The sequence below is a fragment of the Atractosteus spatula genome, chromosome 21 (genome assembly GCF_055471065.1).
Source record: "Atractosteus spatula isolate fAtrSpa1 chromosome 21, fAtrSpa1.hap1, whole genome shotgun sequence".
NCBI lineage: Eukaryota > Metazoa > Chordata > Actinopteri > Semionotiformes > Lepisosteidae > Atractosteus > Atractosteus spatula.
Genome location: NC_142726.1, coordinates 968,984 through 995,442, shown reverse-complemented (window position 1 = coordinate 995,442; position 26,459 = coordinate 968,984). Strand labels below are relative to the sequence as shown.

The following is a 26,459-nucleotide window of genomic DNA, read 5'->3' as shown; positions in this document are numbered from 1 at the left end:
GGAGGAGCCTAAGCACCCAACTGCTGATGGTGTAAAAGCTGAACTGGTGCCCAAATGCATTCGACACAGGATGGCCACTGTCACGGGGAAGATCTTGCTCAGACAGTGCGAGATCCCAGTTCACTCCAGTATCAAGCAGACTTTGCAGACCCATGTATCCTTGGCTCTGACATGCTCTAGTCATCCCCTGCAGAGTTGGATCTGTTGGTTTCCTATGTTGGTGAAGGGGGGTGATCCCCTTGGTGACAGGGTGTGCTGCCCCATGGGGGAACCCCAAGTCTCCCTGCAGGTGATGAAAGCAAAGGAACGCATCTGTCCTAGGTACCACTATAGCTGACATGGAGCGGCACAAGACCAGGACCAGTCAGGACCAGCCCGTGAGGCAGACAGTGACGCCCACAGTGTGCAACAGAGAGCAGGGCCGAGGTGGCGCAGTGGACGTTGGGACATTGCACCACACTTCTATATCTTGCAGGACACCTGTCCTTCTTCTGTACTGCTTCTGCATTAGTTTCAAATACTATGAAAGTTACATGATAGTTGATATAAACTATATGCCTTCTACCGGTTTCCACTTCTGGTGGACAAAACCCTTTTGGTGATCACAAAGAGCCTGGAGTCACCTGGCCTTTCAGACCAGTTGTTGTACTTCTATCATTAGCTGTGCCACAATGTTCAAACCTCTCATTGTAAGTAGGCAACAGCAAAGGCAGCATCTTCTTACATTTTATTTGTCCCAGCTGCAATTGATGGTATTTAGATAATATCTCAGAAAGCTCCACTCTGCTATTAGCTTTTTCATCTGGGACAAGTACAGAGCTTTATAAAACACCTCATCATGATTTTGTGATACTATATTACTATACAGTACTTAAGCATCAGTCGTAGTAATGTAAGGCTCACTACATAACTGAGTAGTAATACAATCGCATTTCTCTTTGTTCTCCTTCTTGACGCTTCTTGTCATTTTAACAACAGAACACGCAGCCCCATTCTAATATAACAGCACGGCACTGCGCCGTGGTGTGGGTAAGCAAACACACTAACAATAGAAGTACATCACCGATTTAAATCTGTTAGGGAAATAATGTTTTTAAATAATGCTGATGATGGTGCAACAAAGACATCAAATCTTGTGTTTGTGAGTGGGCCAGTTATCTCTTGATAGAACTGTGGAAAAATGATCTTCTGTGATTTACTGTTCACCCAAGATACTGACTTTACTAGGAGGCATGGAGCAGTGCTTGAGAAGGCTGATTTATTCCTATGAAAGACTCGGGTACTCAGTTAGCCCAAGGTGACAAAACACTGGCATAGATGCAGTATGTAGATCACACCAGAGTGCCCAGTCCCATTACTGGTAGTTTATAAAGCAACCAACGACTGCTTATTCTTTCCAGCTGTTGCCTGGAGACGTAATGATGCATTCAGTCCAGCACATCAAGTTTAACACAAATGTTTAATTTAAAACATTCTTTCTCTGTAATGGTATGAAAGGAAGCAGTCACATTAAACAATCTGACCATCAAACTGTAGGTCTTCCTTATAGCAAAAGTAAAAACAATACCACTTGGGTGGTTGTCTCTTTCCACTCCTGAAGGCCTTGATAACAGTTTCATTGTTGTGATACACTGAGGGAAAGGAGTGCTTGATTTGTTTTATTAAGACTGTTGAATGTTACTGAGTGTTCAGCTGTACGTTTTATTATCTTCGATTTTAGGAGAACAGCTTGAAGGGCAAAATAAATATATAAAGATATTATTGAATCCACAAAGAAGTAAAACTTCCTTTGGCAGTAATGTAATTTTGTCTTATTTTTAATAAATTACTTCCCCACAAGATTAAAGCTGGGTGCAAGAAATGTGTTCACATTGGCAACACAAACAGAGCCCAGCGGATCTGGTTGTTCTGTTTAATTCTGGTCATATCAACCGATATTTTATATTTTAAAATCATTCCATTCCTTGTGTGAGTCCTTCAGAAATCATGCAAAACCGTGTAGAACGATGATGATGTCCCGGCACTCCTATGCCTGTTTTAATTATGGGCGCTATTTCAAGCTCACAGTCGTAGCCCAGAGGTTTGTTCTTCAGGACTATCCTGTCCTTCCTTAGGTCTCTGCCACCTTGCAATGTAACAGACTGCAAAATGTCTGCTCAGTATATACTCCAGTTTTCCAATGATTGTGGACTGGAAACATCTCCTTTGGATCCTGCCAAAGTTTAAAATTAATTTAAACAACAGGGGAGACACAGATTAACTTGATTGTGTAATGAAAGACTGCAAAGATGAAAACATTAAGCAAAGCTTGATTTTTAAGAAAAGCAATGAAAGTCAAAAAGGTACAAATGGTACAGCAGGTTGAAAAACAAACAAACACAGTACAGTATATGTTTATCACTTTTCTCAGCCTTGTATTGGATCTGCGTTTGTGTGAGTGAACCTAGCAGCCATCCACATTGTAATTCATCATGTTGAAGACGCTGCTGTGGGTGCTGCAGTCTGCAGCATATACACTTGTCATTCCTGAGCCCAGACTGTTCCTGAGGAGGGCAACAGTCAAACAGCCATCCTCATAAGCCACCAGAGCTGAATCACATCCCTTCGGGTGGTTGATCAAAAGATTTGTTTAGCAGTTGATTTCTTTAAACAGCCGTCAGCTACTGAAAAATATAAAAGATGACTTAATCAGTGTAAGTGCATCCATAGTAAACCATGACCTAGAACATTAACTACTGCTACTCATGGATCTGAAATGAGAACAAAGCATGTGCTTCACTAAAAAGTGTAATGAACTGTTAATGAACCCCTACTGAAAAATAATGTTTAAACTGAACAAAAATTCTGAAGTGGTAATATACCGGAGCAAATTCTTTTCATAAACATTCTAAACTAACATCACTTGAACTCAATCAATATCAACAGTCTGTACATTTTTCTGCAACACTGTTTGGATCTATTTTGTATTTTTTGCTGATGGTTACATTCCTGCTGAGTGAGTATTTTATCCTGTGAAAAATGTGACATTTCAGAAAAGGTTAAGATCATTACATCCGTGATACATCTGCAAAACAAAAGTGCAAGCTATAAATTATGCTGCCAACCTGCTGCTTTTGAAAGGTCCAAGCAATGTTTTTTTTCACCTGCAACAGACAGATTTCCCTTTGTCTCTAACAAGGTTTCCTGTTGGTGTTCTTAACAAGGCCAGTTTCTGGGGTGTTGCTTGACACAAATGACATAACCTTCGGAAGCAAGGTGAGAGTTTTTTTGCCGCACTGAGAAGGAGGTTTGGGGAAAGGTTTCCTCTATGTTGACTTACAACATGGTATGGTCTTTTTCTGCTTTTATGATGTGCCGGTGAAGCACACAGTTCGTGTTTCAAGCAGATAGAATTTGGCTTGAGAAATAATTTAGGATACTGGCAATTTCAAATATTAAGACATGCTTAAATTCCATTTTTTACACAGTAATTGTGAAGAACAGCTCCTGTTTAGAACAGTCAGTACTACCCAAAGATGTAATTACAGAGCTAAGGGCAGGCTAACCTTGACAATGTTATTTTTTGGACAAAACCCAAAGAGATGTCTCTTCAGATGGAAAACTGTTTTGGTAAAATTGTATCTAGTCACAAACATCCCTAGTTGTATTGACTATGGGAAATGTTGCTCTGGCAGTGGTGTTTGTTCTCTCTGGGTTTATAATGTTGCCAAAAATGTTTTCAAGGTTGCTTCAACAGAGCCTCACCTTTGAGCTTTCAGAGGCTTAGAAAGTCCCATCACACCACAGATCTGTCTGTACATTTTTACACAAAACAGTACAGCCTACTGAAAAAACTCAAATCAAGCTCCTCATAAAAGGACTAAAGAAATAACGTGGATGGAATGTGCCTTTTTGAAGCTTTATAGGTCTCTTGAGGCCTGCTCAAATAAAGTCTTTCTGGCTCAGGAATGGAGACTTACAAATCAGTTTCCAGCCTCTCTCTTCCTGTGCCGACCTACTGGAGTCGGCTATTATTGTTGGCAGCCTGCCTTTGGAAGAGATTTCCCTCCCTGAGTGGGGGAAATGCTGATGACATGTGACACCTTCTGCGAGGTCCTTGGAAAAGATGATCCAGCCCTAGTTTCTGCCTCCTGCAAGTGCACAAGTCTGCCTGCTCATCGTTCACTCATCATGTGTGAGATGCACTGTTTCCACCACAGGACTCCCCCTGCAAACTCGGCTATCAGTGTGAGTTTAATGTCGCATAAGCCGACATGCAACACAGGCAAAATCTGATCTGTATCTTTTAAACTTTTTGCTCAACCAGCACAGTTTATACATCTGTTAGAGTTTATGTTTATAGGTTTTGTTTTCAAACTGTCATGAAATTCAGTCTCAGAACGAGTGGAAACAACTTTTAGTTTCAGCGATAAGCTTTGTTGATCTCACTGCTAGTGAGTGAACACAGAATAGCAACAGCTGACACAACAGCTTACGAAAACATGAAGTTGTGCTTTAGCACCTGCCTGACAGGAGTGTGTCTGAACACTCTTTGTTGGTTTTGCATAATTTTTCATTGCATATGTGAGTTTAAAATATTTCTTATGGATTTTGGATGTTAAGTAAAAAATCTGGCGTACTGTTTTTAAAACATACAGTGTGTGATTATTATGGGCCATTTGCATAATATGGATTTCTGTTTCATATACACATCTTAAAATTGTACAGCTGCTTTGACATAACTCAGAAATAGAATGAATAAATTATATTCTAAAAATTAACAATCATATTTTTTACTTGAATCTCTTATTGTGAAGCTGATAAAATCTTTCAAAGCTTTTACCAGACAGCTGTCAGCTTGTCACTAGAAAACAAAATGCAAAATGTGCTAATCTGTGATGAAAGCATGCAAAAATAGTACAAAGCACTTTCTCTCTGACAAATCAATCACTTGAGATACCTGCTGTATGTTATTACACATCTTTTACAGACTAATACCCATCAATCATGAAGTACAGTAGTCACCTTGCCACTTGAAGCCTAAATATTTTCTTTTATTTTTCCAAAAAACAAAATTCATGTTTGTATCTCTCTATATATAAACAGGACCAGTTTTCTTGGATATATTCCACCTCCAGGTCCTGTGCTGGGACATGTATGCTGCAAAGTTAAACATCCCGATAGGGAATACATTGAATTGGAAGAAAATGCAAGCAAGTGCAATCTGTACTGTATCTTGAGACCCAAGGCTACGTGAATATCAAACAAATGAATATCCTGCCACTAACTCTTTTGATTTGCAAAATTGATTTCAAATTGTGGGCAGGCAGCACAGTGGTACAGTGGTCAGCATTGCTGCCTCACAGTGCCGGGGCCCTGGGTTCGATTTCTGGGGTGCTCTCTATGTGGAGCTTGTATGTCCTCCCCATGTTCGCGTGGGTTTATTCCACTTCCCAAAGACATGCTGGGAGGTTAACTGGCCCTGGTGTGAGCGTGTGTATCTGTGTGTGCCCTGTGATGGACTGGGACCCCATACACCCATTTCTTGCTGGATTCGACACCCATAATCCTGTACTGGATTAAGTGATTCAGAATGTGGAGTGACAGATTTCGAATTGCATGTACAGCAGGTTTTGATTAACAGTGTTTTTTTATCAATGTTGAATGAGAGCTCCAGTGGTTCGAACTGTAAAAAAATGTAAGAAAAAAAATCCCCTTTGAAAATCAGTTTTCTTGATAACAGTAATAGTGGAACTTCCAAATAACCTTGACTGACACCACTTATGAGCTCAGACTTAAAGTTTTGTATGACTAAAGTGCTAAAACCACTGCAAACTACTGGAAAATGACAGCTACACTGAGCACCTCTGTGTTACAGGAGGCAGTACTCCTGTTACCTGTAAAGCACATTAGGATTATTTAGGAGGAAAAGTACTACTGTATGTAAATGCATATGGATTTAATAGATTTTACACCTGGGTTCCAGTGCCCAGAAAAAGAACCTGTTCTTCTAAGTAGTGATTTGGATCAAGATAGTAAGTTGCCAATGAAAGGTTGGAAATATGGTTTGCCAGTTCATTTCCATTATGAAGTTTTTATATTCTCCACATTTCAGCACCTGCACTTTAAAAGAAAATTCACTTTAGACTTATGGGTAAAAAGCCAATTTCTGTTTTTAGATCCCAAGCAGTACAACCTCAGATTAAATGATGAAAAGCTATAAGGAAAAAGTCCAGAGCCACTGTTCAGCCATTAAAGCTTAAATCGTTTAAAAAAAACATTTCAAGACTGAGGTTTTCCCTTTAGGATATAATAATGTGAAAAAGTAGATGGTAGCTACTGTGCTGGTAGGACAGTTAACTGGCTCAGTTGAGATTCACTACTGGATATCTAACACTTACAGATGAATTTCTGTTTGTAGTCCATACAGTACATGTCACCCACAAGGGTTCAACATCAGAGCGATCTCTTCTGCAAAAAAACTGATTAGAAACAGAAACCATTGTAGAAATTCAGATAGAAAGAAAAACTTAATATACTAAAGAGAGCTAATATACTAAAGTATAAAGTTTTTGTATATAACCTTTTTTGTATATAAAAACAATATGTCAAATAAAAAATCACATTTAAAGTACATGAGTATCTTATTTTGCAAAACTAAGATATATCACATTAAATTCACGTTATTGTAGGGAAAAATTTGCAGCAATAGAACTATGTTCATTCTACCTTATACATAAGATCCTCTGTATTATGGATCAGCTGTGAAGTGGCATTACACTGAACCTACATTGCGTAAAAGCAGTGAGTGTATCGTCAATCATGGCTTTCTCTTGTTTACATTTCTATGCAAAATGCACAGGATTTTGAATATATTTTCTGTTAATTTTTCATTGTGCTAAAAACCATGAGATTTCATTTCATGGTCGCAGGACTTTGACAACGCAAAAAAACCTGGAGCCTTATGGGTAATCCATCATACTTGGCCTGTATAGTAATTGCTGCAAAAGATGTTCGACTCCTAATACCGCAGAGCAGCTGTGCACTCTTCTAAAACTTCCTTAAGTCATTAATCAGGCGTCGTATTTTAATAAAATTACATGGGGCAAAAATTTAGAGAAACTCATATTTTATTATTTTCTCGGTTTAATAATCTTGAAAAAATGACAACATACTTTACAGAATCCCACTATTTTAGCTTCATATGTTTTCAATTGCAGTTTCATATGATTTAAATATTTTTAAAAGGCCCTTAAGTAATAACTGCAGCTGAAGCCAGTCGCATCACGCAGACTAACCCACGGTACTCAAGCATAACCCAGCATTCCTAAGACTGTCTTATACTGTAGCAGTTTGCATGAAGTTTCAACAAACAAATATGTGAAACCGTGCTTTCTTTTCACACTACTTACAGTAGTTACAGTATGTGTGTCTATAGGCAGGTAAATCATTCTGAAATTGTGGAAAAGTTTGATGAAGTGTAGTAAAAGAAGCTGGAAACTACGGACAAACACAGAAAGCCAGTGTGAAGTTTGGTTTATAGTATGTGTGGAAAGGCTTGAAAAATTTGGAGTGCAAACTACCTGTAAATGTGGGATGTGCAACTCCATTCCTGCAGGCCAGGTATTTCAAATGATTAAAACTAAAACGCGTGATTGGATATCGTACCCAAACACCAAGCTCAATGCAGTAGCTAGGATAAAAGGTTAAGAGGTGATTTAAAAGTCAAAAGCCCCTCCATCCCTCAAGAAATGGAGTTGTATGTGCCTGATTTAGAGAATGATAATGTAAATATCAGAACAAAAACTATTACTGAGCACATTTTCACATTTTTGGTGTTTTAAAGCTTTCAGTCATGACATCCAGAAGCATAAATTAATATTTGTCACATGCACAACTAGCTCCACACATTCAAAGCAAAAAACAAAAGTAAAGAAGTAAATTGGTACTTAATATGAAAGACAAATGGAAACATCATGATTGCATAAGTATTCAAACACTTTACTGTGGAAAATGTAAATTAATTTAGGTGAACAAAAATGTCCTTATCTTTAGTTGAGTGGCCTCTATTTGTGTGCAATAATACTGGCTCTCATGATTTCAGAATAAAGACTTCTGTCTCTGCAAGGTTCATTAGTCAGGTTGGGAATTTTAAGCAAAGACTCAACTATGAAGACAAAGGAGCTTTGAAACAAGTCAGGGATGACTTCATTAAAAAGGACAGATCAGGAGAAGGGCACAAAAACATCCAGGTTTCTGAATATCCTTGAGAGCCCAGTCTGCTCAATAATCAAGACATGGAAGGTGCCTCACACCACCCAGATACTCTGTGGAAGAAAAGAGTAGCAAATCCATCTCATATCCCACGGAGTTTATAACAAATCATATGAGTGATCCTGCAAAAATGTACCAAAAGGTGTTGTGGTCAGATGAGAGAATCTTTGGAATGTTTTGGTTTAAATGCCATATATTATGTTTAGAGCAGTCCCAACACAGCTCTTCTCCCAGTCAGGCCCACCCCTGAGTCAAGCATGCTAGTGGCAGCCTCATGCAATGAGCAGAGACTGGGAAAGGGATAATGGATGGAGAAAAGCACAGGAAAATGCTAGAGGAAAACCTGTTTCAGTCTGCTAAGGACTGAATCAAGAGTGTATTAAAACTGAGGCAAAACGTTACCTTTCAGTATGACAATGATTTGAAATGCAAGGGCAGAGCTACATTAGGAAGCTCATCGAAGTCCTGAGCTGAATCCACTTGAGAGATCCACTTGAGATTTATCACACCCTTATAAGACTTCAGTCTCAGACATTTTGAGATTTTTGACTAAATTATTAAGTTTAAAAAATATGTGTGCATCATTTTGTTATTTCCCCATAGGACATACAGTATACAGACAGAAACGCCTACAGTTCAAGCTTTAAATTTAAATTGCAAAGGTTAGCTTGGCTGTTTAACCTGTACTGTTATATCATATCACAGTCTTATATCTCCTCATTTTAATGATATGGTGGAGTTAAAACTATAATCTTCAGCAATAATATAAAAAATAGCAGTTTTTGGCAAGCACACAGTTACAAATGTGGATATCCCAATGTTGATTTTTTTGAGGATTGTTAAGAGAAGTGTAGATTACAGAGTGAAAATGATCGGATTTAAGTCAGAGTCTGAGGAAAATTTTCAGTTTCGTTTAATTGTATCTTTGTAAATTATGTGATAAAAATGACATTTTAGTAGAACTTCGTGAATCCCTTTTTAAAAATATTTCAGTCTTTTTTACTTTTTTAAAATGAGCTTCGTGTACATCTTGGGACAGACTAATACACATAATAAAACAACAAAAAACAACTACGGTATATATTCTAATTAATATTTCACCTTTATCGCCTAATTAATATTTCACCTTATGAAACAAATTTGTTGACGCTACAATATTGTGTGGTAAATGTTTAAGTTTTGACATATTTATACATCTTTTAACATCCATGTCTAAAACAAAGAAGCAGAGTAGCCCAGTTTAACATTCAAAAGGGTAGTAAGAAAAAGATACAAAATGTTTAACAAATGTGGCCGCCTGGTAAAATCAGTACTGTACCCAACTGGTGACCAGTGTCTCCCCTGAAATGAAATATCCCAAAGAAAAGTGGGAGAGGGGACCCCACCTCCTCTCTCTCATGTCAGGGACTGGCCTGAACAGAAAACTGTAAAAGCTTAACGAATCGCTGTCATTACGTCCACGCTTTGAGGTGAGAGGTGCTGGCAGATGAATAGATTTCTACTGTCCGAGTGCTGAAATGATGGCTGTCAGGCCTCCATGTCTCCTGCTCTCCAGGCCCTTCGTAATTGGCAGGATCCCAGAAGACACCTCCCTGATGACTGCGAAGCTCCAGTGTGGTTCACTCAAAGCATCTTGCTTGTCGCAGCCTCTTCGACACATAGAGTTTTAACAGCAGAACCTGCCTGAGTCCCCCCCCCCCCAGGCTGCTCCGTTGCCTTGGCAGCTGGGTGGAACGTGTCCACCAGAGTACAAATACCCCTCGTTAGTGAAACACTACACAGAGCCTGCAGTAAAATGGTCACACTACCAATTTTGTATTTGTGCAACCAATCACCTGAGTGACCACAGTTTGTGAGAGACGTTTGCTATTCGTATTTGCAAATAATACATAAAACTCATTTACACATATACAGTGCCTTGCAAAAGTATTCAGACCCCTGCACAGTTCTCACCTGTTGCTTTAAAGCTTTGTGTATATAATATCTGTTATACATACAACCTACTCCACAATGTCAGAGAAATTAAATAAAAGAAACACACATAAATAATATGATAGAAAAGTGAAAGGGATATACGTGCATTAGTATTAAAACTCCTTGTATAATTCTGAAATTTCTTAATTTTGCAAAATGAGGAATTACCTGTAGAATACTCAACAGCCCAAACTTTGTGTTTTTCCTTTCTATTGTTCAGTGTGGAAGAGACTGTGTTTAAACTTTAATTAATTTAAATGCATAATATTGTCTTAACAAGCCATACAATTAGTTGAGTTGCCTCTTTGTGCAAAAGTAGTGGTTCTTTTAGTTTCAGATTAAAAACAACTGTCTCTGTTAGATTCCTTAGGTATTGAACGTAAAGCAATTGGGTTAATTGGGTAAAAACTGAGTGAAATGTTATGAAATATTATGTTAATACATTTCCTTTTCTTCTTCTAAAAGTTTCCCATTTTTATCTCTGAGACACTTTGCTTCAGCCTTATGTTTCCTTTCGGTGTGGTAATGCTGAAAAACATTTTCATTATTCATTTGGTTGAATATTGCCACTCCATTGCAATCTTCTGTTCTGTCTCTCTCTTGGTCTTTCTGACAGCTTTTATTTTATTTGTTCTTCTGAATCATTTTATGGCTTTTCTTTAAAGGACCTTGCTCTTTTTTTGTTCTTTTTTGTGTTTTCTGTCTTTGGACCCATCCATTTCTAACTGCTTAATGAAAATTCAGGGTCACTGGAGAGCTGGAGTCTGTCTTGGCAAGAAATGGGTGTGGGCCAAGATTCACCCTGGACAGGACACCAGTCCATCACGGGGCACAGACGCCACCACCAGACACCAGGGCCAATTTCCCACAAGCCAATTAGCCTTCCATATGTCTTTTGACTGTGGGAGGAAACCAGAGCACCCAGAGGAAACACACACAAACATGGGGCGAACAGATAGACTCCACACAGACAGCACCACAGGCCAGGGATTGAAACCAGGACCCAGCTCTGCAAGGCAGCAATGCTTACCTGTGACCGTGCTGCTCCTACGTATGAGTATTCATGGTTGTATAAAATAGTGATTTCCCTTGATGACACTTTCAAGGCACATCATACCATGTGCTGTATAAACATCCAGACAAGGATTTTTTTTTCTTTTCTCAAGGAAACAATTTAAATCATACGGCTCAGATTCTTTTGGCTCCTACGTCTGAGAAAAGGCCTTGATATAAAAAAATATGATCCTGCTGGAACCCCACTGCGCTACGACTATACTTTCGGAAGTCTCCAGCTGTTCTGAACAGGTGTTTGAATGATTTTGTGCTGGACTGGTGAACTTGTTTAACTAAACTCCAAGCAGGCAATTCAAGTTCTTTTAAATCCCCAACAAACCTGACACAATTACAGTGCATAGCATTGATCATTCTTGTTTAGTGAAAATCCTGAAAGGTCCTCCTCTGTTGAAAATCACACAACACTCTGTCTGAAAGAGGTCTGGAGACGTGGGCATGCATGACATGTATTTATGAATGGAAACACGTTTCACCTCAGCCTTCCAGAGCTGAAGTTAATGAAATCTCAGAATTATGGGGCACCAGGGCCAATTAGGAGTGTTTATTCTGTGTGTACAAACTCCAGGCTCAGGAAACTTTCCTTCAGGCTAATGTGGAAAGTGCTGTTATGACATTTACAGAATCCTGCTATGCTCAATGCTCAATGAAATGTTTATAATAAGTTAAACTTTTTTTTGGTGGTAATAATAACAGTCTGTGGTATGCAATGATTGTCCATGACAACATCTCGTAATGAGTCCTGATCCAATTAAAATTTTACCATTTCTTTGCATCGTGGCTCAAAACAATCAAAACATTACTCACACTCATCACTCTCCCAAACAGTTCTGTCTTTGGCAACATGTTCTCGGCTCTGTCCCAGTATGCAAACCATTAACAATCACAAAGCAAAGTACAGGTTTCTGGCATAATAAATTATATCCAGTTTATACAACAATGAATAGATCGAAAGCAGGCTAGTTAAAAATGAGGCACCATAAATAATGACCCTTTACTTTCATAAGTCTGTTGTAAAATGTAGGAATAATGGCAGAGAATTAGCTCTGCATTTACATGTGAGACAGTGGTGGTGAGAGACAGAAACGCGTACTGGGTGCCAGTGTCTACTGAGCCTGCTGGCCTGTCTGCTGGAACCAGCAGAGGTGAGAGGTCTTCAGTGGGGGTCAGACTGAACTAAAGCACTCATACAATATAAAACCTTTGGACAGAACTCGCCTTTAGACTCTGTATACAGTGGGACTTGTGCTGTCTAAGAACTAATCTTGTGAAATACTTGAGCAAGTGCCTAGTCCTGCTGTCACCTAAAGAAGCTGAAATTTTCTTTTACAGATTCAAGAGATATTTTCATGTTTATAGAGGGGGGAGGGTGGTGAAAATATCTAGAAATATGAAAAACCTCAGCATCATGCTCACACCATACCAAGTCATTCCTATTTGTTTACACAGGTATAGAGTAAGACTAAATCCTTATACAGGAAAATTGAATACTCTAGAAAGATTCATAGCCAGTGAAACAAATCTACAGGAGTTCTACTGGAATACTTAAAAAAGATTGCTGTTTTACAGACATTTTTTTTTTAAATCAGCCAAACTTTTTCATAGTATTTTCATAGTGCTGATGTCTCATCTGTACATACACTGTGCTATACAAAAGCATAACACTTTTTATCATTTCAGACGCTGTCACATTTTGCCTACATTGTAAAGGGGAAGTGGAAAAGTTTCTGGCCTCTCCCTGAACTGCAATTTGATTGCTTGTTTCCTTCAGCCTGTAAATACTGTATGTACGGTTTATTCTGCACAGTGGAGGAATAAAGATCTGTTTACAGCGACAGTACGAGGCAGGCTGTCAGGATCTGGGTTCTGCGGCTGGTCGGAGACGTTGGCACCAGTTCTAATTGCGGCCTTTGATTTATAGCTTGTCAGGCTTGTCATTGCAGGGAGTCGCCTGGCAACATCCCCTGCCGCCAGCAAGGGGCAGAGGTTTGAAAACGAACACTGCTTCCTCACGGAGTCCCCCATATCCTTCCCCTGTCCAGAGCTGAAAGGCTTTCGTGGACAGAAATAAATACATTTTTTTTAAACCTCTGAAAAGCCCTCTTTCAGAAACCCTTTGCAGTTGTTACTATTGGCAAAAGTATAACAACCACAGGTTCTACTCTCAGCCAGCTCTTCAGCTGAGCAGAAGGCACTGATTGTGATGGCTGAGATTTCAGCCCTCACTCCCTGGCATGCTGGCTACTGTCTATCTAACGCCAGTGTATGGGGAATGGGGTTTTCTTTCTTTTTTTCCACTTTCCAAGTTTCCTTTCTGTGCTCAGTAATGATAACAATAGGAGAGCTACCTCAGGGCCCTATGTCTGATAAACACTCTGCTGATGATTTCGACAGTCACTTTATCCAGTTCTTACTGGATAATAACACTGGTTATTATCTTTAGTTTCCAAATGAGAGCCCTTATACGGTACCATCTGAACTTGACTGTTATTCTAAAACCATTTCTGCTGTTGTAATTACTTGGACTGATTAATACTGGACTTTTCTGTCCAAATGAAAGAAAGTTTATTAATAGGACAGATGGAGGAGTTTGGGAAGGTTGGTACATGAAGAACGCTGATGTTTATTATTGGTTTTGAAATGAACATTTATGGCTGAGAATTAACACTGTGAACAGGGCACTTTGAAACTGTCTACCCCAGCAAAACATCACAAAGAAAGGGGTATTTTTAAATAAAGTTATTATTTTATTTATAACTAATCATCACACTAGTTCTCAAATACAGGGTCTTTGTCTTAATTAAATTCCATTCATCTGTACCTTTTATGGAATCATTTTGTTGCAATCTATTCTTTTACTTTTCTGTTTTCGTGTGCATGTGAAATCGATGCAGATGATCATGGTGTTCATTTTAGAGAAGGACAAACACCAGTTCTCCTGGCTATGAATATGGGCCTCTTGTAAATGGTTCTATCCCAGCATCCACTCTCCACCATCACCAGTGTCACTGCCAAATCAGCAGCTCTCCAGCTACCTCATCCACATGGCGGGCAGACTATCTGGCTTCAAGGTAGTTTAGTGCTTTTTTCTCTATTTTAGATAGATTTCAAATGCTAACATTGTAACATTCAATTTTCTGCATTGTAGAGTGTGGAGACCAGCTTGGTTGCCTATTTTGGAGGTTCTGACCTCCTTCATGTGCACAACCAGCTTGTTGTTACACAAAGCAAGATGGTTCAAGCCCAACATATCACTAAATTGATGGAGTTTGTAACTGCAGAACTTCCTCTAAGCACTTAGATTGCTGCACTGATTTCAACAACATTGATCACAATCATGACTCCCTTGTGCTTGTATTACAAGGGGATTCCACAGAAAAAAATAAAAAAACGTGTTGAGGAAAAGTCAGCATGAAGAATTTATGCTATATGTGAAGCTGTGGGCTTAGAGTGCAGCTTTTCACATCATAAATACATTTCCCACAGCTGTCAGAATTGCAAGACTCCCAATCGCCATCATAAAGGTCCTCATAAACACCTCAGGGGATAATTCAAGAGATTCCACATTTGAAATAGTTGTTTTTGTCAGTTTTCTTTTGGGAAAACTGGAAAATGGATTGCTTATTTCTACTTCACTAATAATATGTGCAAAACTTTCATAGATTGTCTCTTTTTTAGACACTGGCAATTCACAAGGCCTAATTAAACATCCCTATTGTTTAAGAAATGTATTAATTTCTTTATTTTGCATTTGGATTAAATGTATAGACTTACGTTGTGTTACTCACTTGTGTTTTCTCCATTTGTGTGAGCCTGGAGACCAGGGATTTTATGTGGAATGGTTTCAGTGCTGACAATTGAAAAGGATCTTTGTCTCCTCGGTTTGGGAAAGCTCTGTAAACTAAGTTGGGAACTGGATTCTGTTGTTTTCTTGCCAGCACTCTCTGAGGCCTGACAGCTCTGAGGCTGAGCTGATCTGGAGTGGTGAGTGAGTCAGTGGCAGCATCAAGGAACAGGCCCCTTCACAGCCTGCCAAAGCTAGCGACAGGCTCCCAGCTGGGGGTTCATTCTCACTGGGGGCAGATGGGAATAACAGATGCTGGTGATATGTACTAAAGCTGTTAACCTTCTCTGGGTGAAGAGATACAGGCAAAGGGAATCTGTGAGAAACATCCGTAGAAAAAAACGACAGAGGCCATACAAACAGTGGCAGCTATCACATAAAACACATCCAGGTTGTCTTCCAGGAGGTTTTCATGATTTGGCAGATGCTTTAACACACAGCTTCTTAAAGACATTACAATTGCCTACTTTTGCATTACAGTTTTAGTACAGATTTCTAAAGATAGAGTTACTGAAACAATCCAGAGAATCTCAAGGATACAGCAGCATCACCCGCAATGAACCCATAACCCCCTAGTCAGGAACCCAGAGCACAAACCACAGCCCCACTCTGCCACCCCAGCGCCTCGAGACTCTTTTCCACATGCAGCTGCCTTTGGCCGCATGTCAATGGATAGTCTTTCACGACCATTAGGAATAATAAATGAACTGAGTCAATGCCATCATTTACAGACCTTCATGCATCTGGAGTAGGTGCTGATTTCATTATGGGGCTGCGACTCAGTGGGAGAATGAAATCTGATGAATAATCCACAGCTCCTTGCATTTATATAGTGCTTTTCATCCCAAGGGATCTCAAAGCACTTTCTACATAGGAGGGGCTCACTTCACCCACAGCTGAAGTTCTGCACTCGCCCTGATGACACGCTGTAGCTATTACAGTATGTGCCAGTAGCCCCTCTGCACAGCACATCAAGGTGTTTCATCTCATCGCCACCTTCCAAAGTCATGCTGGCAAGCTTAACTGGTGTCTCCACAACATCACTCAAAGTGTGTGCGCTGTGTGATAGGCTGATGGCCTGTCTGAGATAAAGTCCTGCCCTGTGTTCTGTGCTCTCAGGACAGGGTCCTGGTTGTTGTGACCCTTACTGGGAATGAATAGCCTCCTGATGTAAAAGCCTGAAGGATAAAAGCCTTATTTGCCTGAAGCTTTTCATGATCAAGATCATAGTGTGACTGTTAATGCACTTATGGTTTACAAACACAATGCCTGTGGCAAGTATAAATGTTTCTTCAGGTAATGAAGCCACATTAGTGCACAAGCACTCAGAACTCAGGACAAGAGAAACTTTTTTACCTACTTTACCCAAAATATAAAAAGATTCCAATCCCCTCTTCCTTTGTAGTGCTTCTCTCTCACTGTTAAGTGAATTTCAGCTTCTTACAAAAGACAGATGTGAACTTCATGTGAGAGACCAAGAAGAATGTTTGTATTCTCATACTGTATTTCAGTATAATTGCCTTGACTCTGACTGTCGCACTAGGATTCATAGCTGCGTCTTTTCCATGGTCTCTTTGCGTTCAGCTATAGACAGCCTCTGACCTACTTCAACAGTAAGGATCAGTACTCTCTCACTGCAGAAAGGTCCCACAAAGCAGAGGCCTGAAGTGGCACTTTGGATGACAGTGTTCTGTCTCAGCTACACATTTCTGTAATAAGGTGCAACTCTGTAAGCAAATTGGTCTTTGACTCGATTCCTAGGTGGGAATGTAGATGGCTCATTTGATCTTGATGGATTATTGGCATGCAAGACAGAACATTAAGAGACTTATTGTCCTTAATCTGAATGTGGGAAGGGGGGAGAGGCCTGCATCTTGGAAAGAAATCTGTGGCTACTAGAGAGGAGTGTTCCTCTTGGCAAATAGCAGCTGCTGTCCGTAGGGGAAATTTGGCAGGAACATCAAAGCCCCATGACACTCCCCCAATACACGCACTCTTCTCCCTACTCCTTTCCCATCCTCAAAAGAAAACTGAGATGTGCAGTATCCCGACATAGGATAAACCAAGAGCAAATCGATCAGACCAAGCAGAGCCTCGCTCTTTTCTTTAAAAGTTTAAACTTAGCTGCACTACTTGGATTTTTAAATACCTGTCAGCCTACTAAATTAAAGAAGACCTTGTTTTATTTGAGATCAACGACACAGTGAACAGGACATGTTGAACCAGAACTTCACAATGGAAAAGCCAAGAGGGAGCAGCACAGGGGTGCAGTGGTCAGTGCTCCTGCTTCACATTGCTGGAGCCCTGGCCTCAGGTCCTGGGGTCTCCCTGTCAGTGTAAATTCATTCACAATTAATGACATCCCTGAGCGGGTCTCTTTAATAGATAGATAAGACTTTATTGATCCCGAAGGGAAATTGATGAATAATAGGAGTTTGAGAAGCCAGAGTCTCTATATTGAACATTTGTTGGTGTTAAAAGTTGTGGGGGAAGATGCTACATGCTTGTAGAATTGTGCTGTTGCACACCGAAATGATCTACAAACCTTTGTATTCACCCTTTTTGCAGTAGGTCCACATTGTGTATTGTGAAGCCTCCGCAGACATTACCTTGCTGGAGGAGGTACGTTTTTTAATTGCGATCCCATACCTGCAGAGACTTCTGTTCTACATTAGCTATTGTACAATGTGCAATTAATTTGCCATCTTAGGTAATCAAAAATGCCTAACATGATCTCGTCCCTTACCAGGGAAAAACAAAAAGGTATGAGCTTACTGCCATCTGGTGGCAAAAAATAAAACAACTGCATAACATTTCTGTTGACATTTCTATGGCAACAGCGTGCGCAACAGCCTGTTGCAAGTGTGGAGGAGCTAGAACAAACACCTTTGTTCCAGGGAAACAGATTTGCGTTGCTAACTTCTCACATAAAAATGAATACACTACTTTCCAGGTAAACTAATGATTTTTAATTCACGTTTTTGCTTTGTTGCTCTGTTTAAGTAAAAGGTTGCAGAGTAATGTTGTACTCTTCACAAATTAATAACATCTTTTACATTAATGCAAAGCTTAATACTATAGACCTTTTCTTAACAGAAATCGACTTTAAATAACATAGTATGTCCAGACTTGTTTTCGGCTTCCGGCATATTTAATATGTAGATCAGCTAAACAATACGTCGTAGTTTTACTAAATATTTTAAACGTGAACTGCAAAATAGAAGACTAATCTTATTTTGTAATTTTGAATGCTTTGTTGTTTATTCCTCTAAAAAACAGCTGCTTCAATACATAAAACCTCTATGACAAAAGCATTAAACATGTACTGCTTTTAGATATTATTCGACTTTGTGCAAATAGATAACAATATGTATTTTATCGGGTAGGGTCAAAAACAGCTTTAGGTCTGCAAAGACTAGAGAGTTACAAAACAACGGAGGCCGTTTTGTGTTTTTTTTTTTTGTATTTCGTTTTTGTTTTGTCACAAATTGGTTATATATATGGAACAGAAAGAACTGCCGGACCGAGCTGCGGTCGAGGGCAGTGACCAGTGCGCTGCGGTCCGGCTCGGGCTGCACGAACCCATCTGCTCCTTCAGCACAGCGTCTCACGCTGTGGCGATACGGACCGCCAATAAAACCCAGCGGTTTTTTAACCACAGATTTGTGCATTATGTCTTCTCATACATAAAACATACATTATAGCTCCTACTTTGTTTACACCATGATGTCTATTATAAATAAATCCCAAGGAAACACCCAAAGACGCCTACTGAAGGGCTTTTGAAGAACTTTCCAGTTTAGGATGGTAGCAGTGAGCACACTCAACTGCACAACTTCTTCCAGTCTGTGGCATTTCTTGCATTCCACAATGGCTGACTAGTGAAAATAAACCCCTTTAAGATATAAAAAATATCTGAACAGATCTCCAGCAAGCTCTTGTACAATTTTAGAATGTTTCAGAGTTCTGCCTTCTGAGAAAAGACCTCAAAATGCCTGAATTGTTCTGAATATACCAGCACAGTCAGTCACAACGTAAGATAACATCTGTATAACACTCCAACGCAAAGTATTTTGATCATTCCAGGGAAACCCAGTTAAAGATCATGGAGACCACAGTGACCCAAGCTGAGAAATACCTGGGTCAGTTCTGCACTCTCCTGGCTTCTTACGCCCGGAAGACTGCCAAGCTGAGGGACAAGGCTGACCTGGTGGTCAAGCAGCTTGTTGACTTTGCGAATACGGAGAACCCTGAGCTCAGGGCCTGCCTGAAGAACCTGGCTGAGGATTTAGCCATGGTGCAGGACTATAGGCAGGCTGAGGTATGACACTGCATTATCACTGGTCTCTCTGAAGGCGAGCCGAGAGACTGCTGATCATCGGTTTCTCCTCTGATTGCTCTACCTCCTCCAAAACAACAGCCCAAGACAAGTATACAAATGCTGCAGGAAAATTGAAACGCAGGTTGATAACAGGTTGAAATTTGAGAATGTATATTAAAAAGGAACTTACTACCTACTTTATATTTTTCCATTCAGATTTTTCCAATGTTAAACAACAGCTACCGACAAATGCAGGACTTCTATCTTGATTTGCAATGTAATCATCACATCTATTAAATGTGCAGTGATGCAGCTTCAGCTACAGCAACACTTATCAAATAATTTTTGCGATCCTTTGTCACAGAAAGATTGAACGAAAGACACACTGCACTCTGAGTGTGTGTCATATTCTATCTGTTGACAGAGTATGAAGTGGTCAACCTGGGAAAACTGACCAAACAGCATATATCAGCTCTGCACTGCGACAAAAACATTAGAAACCCATACAAAGGAAACAAACTTTATTTTGAGAATACAGTTAAATACAGCTACATTATTCTTCTCTCTTTTCTTAGGTTCAGCGTTTAGAAACCAGAGTTGTATCTCCCCTGAAAACCTATGGAGATATTATCAAACACAAACGAGTAAGTTACACACAGTAATGCTGGAGTGAAAGAAGATTTCTCTCTAAGGCTCTTTTAATAAGGCATGCGAAGTATACAGTAGAATTGAAGCACACTCACACATATATTAACTGAAATGTCTCTATAGAGAAAAGAATTTTAAATCCCTCTAACTGAAACATTTGTGTAAAATTCATATTAAACAAACATACCTAATACTCTTAGTAATGTATAACAATGTAGTGAGCATTAAAGTGTGCATGTGCTACAATTTAGAAGATGAATTGCCTTTTTATGCTGGTGTATGTCATTTTAAAGGCTTGCCTTTACCTGACAAAACTGGAAAATGTCCAGTTTATGTAGAATTAGAAAGGGGCTAAGATGGTGTTTTTAAAGATAACAGGCCCTTTTTTAAAGAGATTTCAATAAAACATTCTTTTTTCTCCCTTGAACGTTTATAAAAGCTGCTTTCAGCATTCTTTTGTACTGTGCCTTGAGGACATCAATTCATAATAAATAAAAGTCTGCAGAGTTCCTGCTTGTAAAAAGATTACTGATGTCAAAATCCATATGATTCCTCATGGGTGCCTATTCTGACTTTCTGTTTATGATCTGATTTCCTGCACACTGGGATAATTAGGCAGATCTGAAAAAGCTCAGTGCTGAACGCAACCGGGAGATTAAAGAGCTGGAGAAGCTGGAAAAAATGAGGCAGAGAAACCCCTCAGACAGGCAAGCCATTGTATCCTTGCAGAGATTTCCTATTTTCTACTGTGTTTGTAATTACATGTAATGTTCTTGTTCACAACCTATGGACTGCCTTGTTTCAGCAACTATTCCTAACAGGTGTTTGACCCATACAAATGTTATTCAGTGCAGGAAGCTAGAAATTATTGCATGAACTGCAATCAACTCCACAGTCTGCCATCTGAATTGATCTGGTTCTTGCAAATGTTATGAATCAAAAGTCTCTCAATTGACCCTTGTGTAAATCAGAAATGTGCGATGATAATGAATAAAGAACTTGCAGCTTAGATACTGTATACCACTAATGACCAGTGTAGTCTTCATACTAATCAGACTTGCTTAGTGACTTCTCATTAGTTGTGCAATAAGGGAAACAGCCAATGGAAACTGTTCTTAAGGTATCATGTGAATTTCATCAGCAATCCCAGCAATGAGGGAAACAGAGGAGATGTGAATAAGTTGTCTGTAGTATTTATTTGCAGCTTTAATGATCAGATATTATAATGCCATGTATTTTTTATTTAAAAATACGCATTTATAATGCATTGTCAAAACAGCTGTTTTCAAAAACACTCATACCGCCACCTTTCACACTGAAATCTGTTTGTCTGCCGAGTCTTTGACAGGTTCATTTCCTTAACTTTTTTTCAGTCACAGGTACCTTCCTTGAACACAAACCTCTTTGATGCCAAATGGGAAACCCAAAAAACCTGTTTCTAGTGGAGCGTCCGAGAATCAAGCCTTGAGTCTTGTGCAGTATTTGTCTGTTTAAACTCTGGATATTTCAATGTGCTGAACCATCAACTAGTTCATTTTCTAGCCTTCCTCTTCATGTAAATTTTCATATCTTGCCCTTTCATTCCTTTGTCAACCTCTCAATAAGCTTTCTAGACATAAAACTATGGAATGAATCCTAAGAGTTTACTAAAGACTGTTTAGTAAAAATGGCATGAATACATAATGGCCAGCTTTGCTAGATGAGTGAGGAGCCCTGCTTGTTTTACAGGCAGAAGCTAATGCACAGAAAGCCTCAGCTGATGCAAGCAGAACCACACGGCAGCTCGAAGAAACAATCAGCGATTTTCAGAGACAGAAGATGGAAGACATTAAGGTAAAAACAGATAGCTTTTATAGAAGGAAATGAAAGAAGAAGATCTGAATTGTCTGAACTGTATTCAAAATATTGTTTCCTGACATATTCGTCATTATTAATGCTCGCAGGTGACATCAATGTTGCAGGTTTAAAGAGTTTTTCTGATAATATGCTGAATACCAAGGCACAGAGCAGGCAGGAATCAGTGGAGCTGCTGCAGGCTGCAGGAACAAATAAAAGATAAATCCAACAAAAGTAAAAAGAAGAAGACCCTTCTTCAGAAGTGAGGGGGACAGAGTAAGGTAACAGGAATTTAAAACACAGGAGAGCAAAGGGCAGAGCAGGTGAGACTAGGCCTACGGGAAGAGGTATTGGCAGACGGGGTGTGGACAGGGCTGGCTTGTATAAATCAATCCAGAGGATTTCAAAAGAAATTAGTCTATCATTGAGAGAAGGGGGAAGTTTAAAGTTAATCTTCACTGCTCATGTTTTCCTGGAGTCCTGAACTGGCCTGCAGAAGGAAGCATGGCCAGGAGAGGTGAACTGGGGAGCTCAGTTCAGAGAGACGTTTAATCCTCACTGCTCTGACATGTTCCCTGAAACAGTTGGCCAGTCTTCTTCCCGACTCACTGAAGTAAATGGCAGGGCATTTTCAGCAGGAAATGCAGTAAATGGGATTAGTATAGATACATAAGATGTTCTCTGGGTGATTTAGAAATGGCCCGAAGGGCTACATATCCGAGTGATACAGGATATCACTGCTGCAGTGGTGTTCCTATTCCTGTTCTAGGAAAAGGTGTCTGGCGTGGACGTTCTCTTCATAACTATCAAATCTGAGGAAGTGTGAGACAAGGAGAGAGCTTTTATTGTTTTGGGGGTAGAAAGAGCTGTAAAGGAAATAGCTGTGTGAATCAGTGGATCTATAATACACTGAAGTTGACAGTCCAGGACAGTTGATGGAGAGGCTCGTGTCTGGAAAAGCAAGAATGGAGGATACATTGACAGCTAATTTTAGAGATGGGTGAAAGCTAGTAACAAGGTGCAGAAAATGCTGTAGCGCATTGCTGGAACAGGCGGAGGCACCGCTTGGTGAGATAAGAGTCAAAGCCGATACAGGAGGAGAATAAGTCATGTATGTCCAGGAAAAATTGCGTAAATGTTAAAAATCCTAATAATTAAATGTTATATTTTCAGAAAGTCTTCATGGAGTTTATAACAGTTGAGATGCTCTTCCATGCAAAAGCCTTGGAGGTTTATTCAAATACCTTCCAAAACCTGGAAAACTTTGATATGGAGAAAGATATGGAAGTAAGTGATGTTCGTTATATGAAAATATCTGCAGCACTTAACACAAATTTGTAACATCCCATACATTTAACAGAGCTTCACATACTACAGAATAGTTTGTTACAGTGCCATGTTTTTTAAGAAAAGTAAAAAAAAATCAGAAAAAATATGCTTTCCAAAAACTACTCAGAACATCTTAACCTTCTACATATGTTAGAGATGGATAGGAGCAACAGTCACAATTTAAACATGTCCTGGTGGGCAGGTATCCTAAGAACATACATACAGTATGCTGTGACTTGCAAAATTGTTCAGTAAAGAGAAAACAATAAGTGTTAATTGTATAAATATTCAGACCTGTGAACTTCATACCTGGTGCAAACACCTTTGGCAGAAATTATAGTTCAGAGTATTTTTGGATAAATCTCTACCTACTTTGCATACTGTACCAGCATGATACAGTTTTTGCCCATTCGTCTTGATAGTTCTACTCAAACTCTCTCAAGCTTGAAAGAGCTTGAGTAAATCTATCAAGCTTGAGAGAGCTTGAGTAAATCTATCAAGCTTGAGAGAGCTTGAGGGTTGCTTATGGACACCAGTTTTCAAATCTTTCAACAGTTTTTCTATTTGATTCAAAGTACATATGCCTGTACTTTGCTCCATCCTTTTTACTTTCAATCCTAACAAGTTTTCCAGACTCACAGCTGTAATTCCTAATTTAGTAATGTAATCTGACATGAGAATCTCTCATGTAGCAAATAACTTGCTACACGTTTACAGTATCACTTGCACACATTATTGTGAATTACTGTACATGTGGGATATGAGATGGGTTTGCCACCCTACCATACACTTCACCTGTGGAGCAACGAGGAGATTATTGTACATTTTCTCCCATCTCAGACACTGACATGTCATTTAAAGTTGCTGTAGTCCTCACAGTGACATCTCTCACTAGTTTCCTCCTTGTCTGGCTGCTCAGTGTGGTGGGACAGACTGCTCTAGACAGTATCAGCCTGGTACACTGCACCTTCCATGTCTCAATGATTGAATTTCTTCTCCTGAGCAGTGCTCAATTACTGAAAGCTCTGTAGTCTTCATGGTGGAATCTCTACTTGAAATTCACTACCTGAGCAAGGCACCTCACAGATGTTTTTCTGAAATCATGAGAACTACTGTTATTGCACACAGGCAGAATCCACTCAGCTAACTGTGTGTCTCATTGCTGTGCACCTAAATTAAAGTTTGTCATAGCAAAGGCCTCACTTATGTAATCATGCCTTTTCCACATTTTTCACATGAGCTATTTACTTCACTCATCTTGGTTTTTGCTTTGAATGTGTAGGTGGTGTATTTAACACATTAATGACTATTTCAATGTGCTGTGACTGATAGCTTTAAAGAAAAACAATGTGAAAGCTGTGTGTAAGGGTCTACATACAGTACTTCTGTAAGGCATTGTATGTACTGTAGTACATGTATATTTGTTCTGCTCTCTAGTATGGTTTAGGAAAACCGTGTAATTCCAACAATCTTTCTAGACGTTTAGATCAAGGATACAGATGTACAATGGGACACTGGATTCTCAGACCTTACAAAGTGTCCAATCTACGTCTTCAGTGCATCGGTACCCCAGCCCTACCCCGTCCTCAGTGAAGCAATACCCCAGTTCAGTCAGAAGGGTGAGTAATGCTTTACAGAAGACTGTACGGGGGTATTAGCCAATTCTAAACAGCTGCCTATGGAACATTTTGCCTTTCATGGTTTTTCACCCCCGAAGATGAAGACCAATCAATTTACAAAACGGACAGAAAAAAGCATTAATGCAAAAAAATCTGATATTACCACGTCTTTCCTCTTGGAACAGAAGATTAAAAATGATAATGTTGCATTTAACAAGGAATGCATTTTATGATTAGTACTCCCCCTTGAAACTGTCTCCGTGGCTAAAAAGAGCACTAGATTCAGCAGGAGCTCAAACCAAACTGACAGGATGTAGATGAGACATGACTGCAAATGCAAGTCTCCCAATTTACGTTTGTTTCCAGCAAAACATCTGTATTTGCTTGCTTCAATCCAGCTTAAATGCATAACAGGATTTCACAAGGACTACAGATCCGATTTATCTGAGATCACAGTGCTTATTACCTCACTGCACATCAGTTCAGTCATTTTGAAACACCAGATCTGTGCTGGTCCTTTTGACAGACTCGTCAAAGCACCCTGCGCAGGCAAAACCCAGTGGAGGAAGAGGAGGAGGAGGAGGAGGAGTCGTCAGAGGAGGAGGAAGACCTGCACAATGTGAGGGCGATGTACGAATATGAGTATGCTAAAAGCAGAAGAAAGAAGCCCTCTACACAAGGTGGTCACAGAGCACAAGCTCAATAGATAAAAACTCTCGGAGGTTCTTTAAAAGTATCATTCAGGTATATTAATAGAAGGCAAAAGCCATCATAAAATAAGTATATAACTATTAAGAGGGGGTTCTACATCCTGACACTCTTCATTATCATTGAACTGACTCTAAAAATGCAAGTATATATCAGTCTCTTTAGGAACTACAACTGACAGGCTTGTAATTAAACATTTTAAGGTTCCATAGACCAAATTACCCAAAATGATCAATATTGCTTCTGGTGTCTTCTAGATAGTTTCACTTCAAGCTGTCAATTAACTTTATTAGTTAAGTCTTAATTTATCTCTATATTTTTCATATTTCTTCAATGTATGGTCAAACTAATCTGAACATTCTGTCAGGTTACAAAATGTTACATATATACTTAGAAAAAAATACTGTATGTAAGTGAGGGAACAGAATGGAATAAAGAGCAGCACATACTGATGACCTCAAGGATGTTTCACAGACTGTACCTGGGTTTCTGAAAAACTACAAAAAGAACAAAAATGTCAGCTTTCATCAAATGAGACATACATATAACCTTCCTCTTTGCTGTTGCTGGCAGAAAACAGAAAAATGTACATTTTTATTCAAAATAAAGAATGCATTAAGATTCCCACTGAGATTGTTCTGTAGTCTTTGTTACTATACCTGTTTCCATTAGCCCACAGCAATGCCTGGTACATTTAAAGCTGAAATGGGATTTCACCGATGAATGCCGAGCAGAATTCCCTGCTGCTTAATGGATGAGTTCTGGAGGAGACAGAGGTCTTGAAAAGGAGGTAGTCTATGTTGTACTCGACAGGATTCCCTAACAATCGTTTGTGCAAAAGGCTCAAAGTATACTG

General features: G+C 39.4%; 1 protein-coding gene across 1 annotated transcript; it reads left to right on the top strand.

The window, feature by feature from the left end:
* Window positions 1-18,003: 18,003 nt before the first annotated feature.
* LOC148816941 (CBY1-interacting BAR domain-containing protein 2-like) lies at window positions 18,004-26,230 on the top strand. Its single transcript, XM_088938663.1, has 7 exons — window positions 18,004-18,095; window positions 19,229-19,463; window positions 20,039-20,107; window positions 21,840-21,944; window positions 23,121-23,234; window positions 24,755-24,895; window positions 25,422-26,230. Exons 1-7 carry the CDS (start codon window positions 18,076-18,078, stop codon window positions 25,599-25,601), a joined length of 864 nt encoding a protein of 287 aa, XP_088794789.1. The 5' UTR covers window positions 18,004-18,075; the 3' UTR covers window positions 25,602-26,230.
* Window positions 26,231-26,459: the final 229 nt, after the last annotated feature.

What these genes read in the sequence shown, in the direction of transcription:
- LOC148816941 (XM_088938663.1), top strand. Translation starts at nt 18,076, where the DNA reads ATGAATACACTACTTTCCAG. An exon ending in AGAAGATGGAAGACATTAAG is followed by an intron (nt 21,945 to 23,120) that starts GTAAAAACAGAT and finishes TTATATTTTCAG; the next exon opens with AAAGTCTTCATGGAGTTTAT. An exon ending in ATATGGAGAAAGATATGGAA is followed by an intron (nt 23,235 to 24,754) that starts GTAAGTGATGTT and finishes CAATCTTTCTAG; the next exon opens with ACGTTTAGATCAAGGATACA.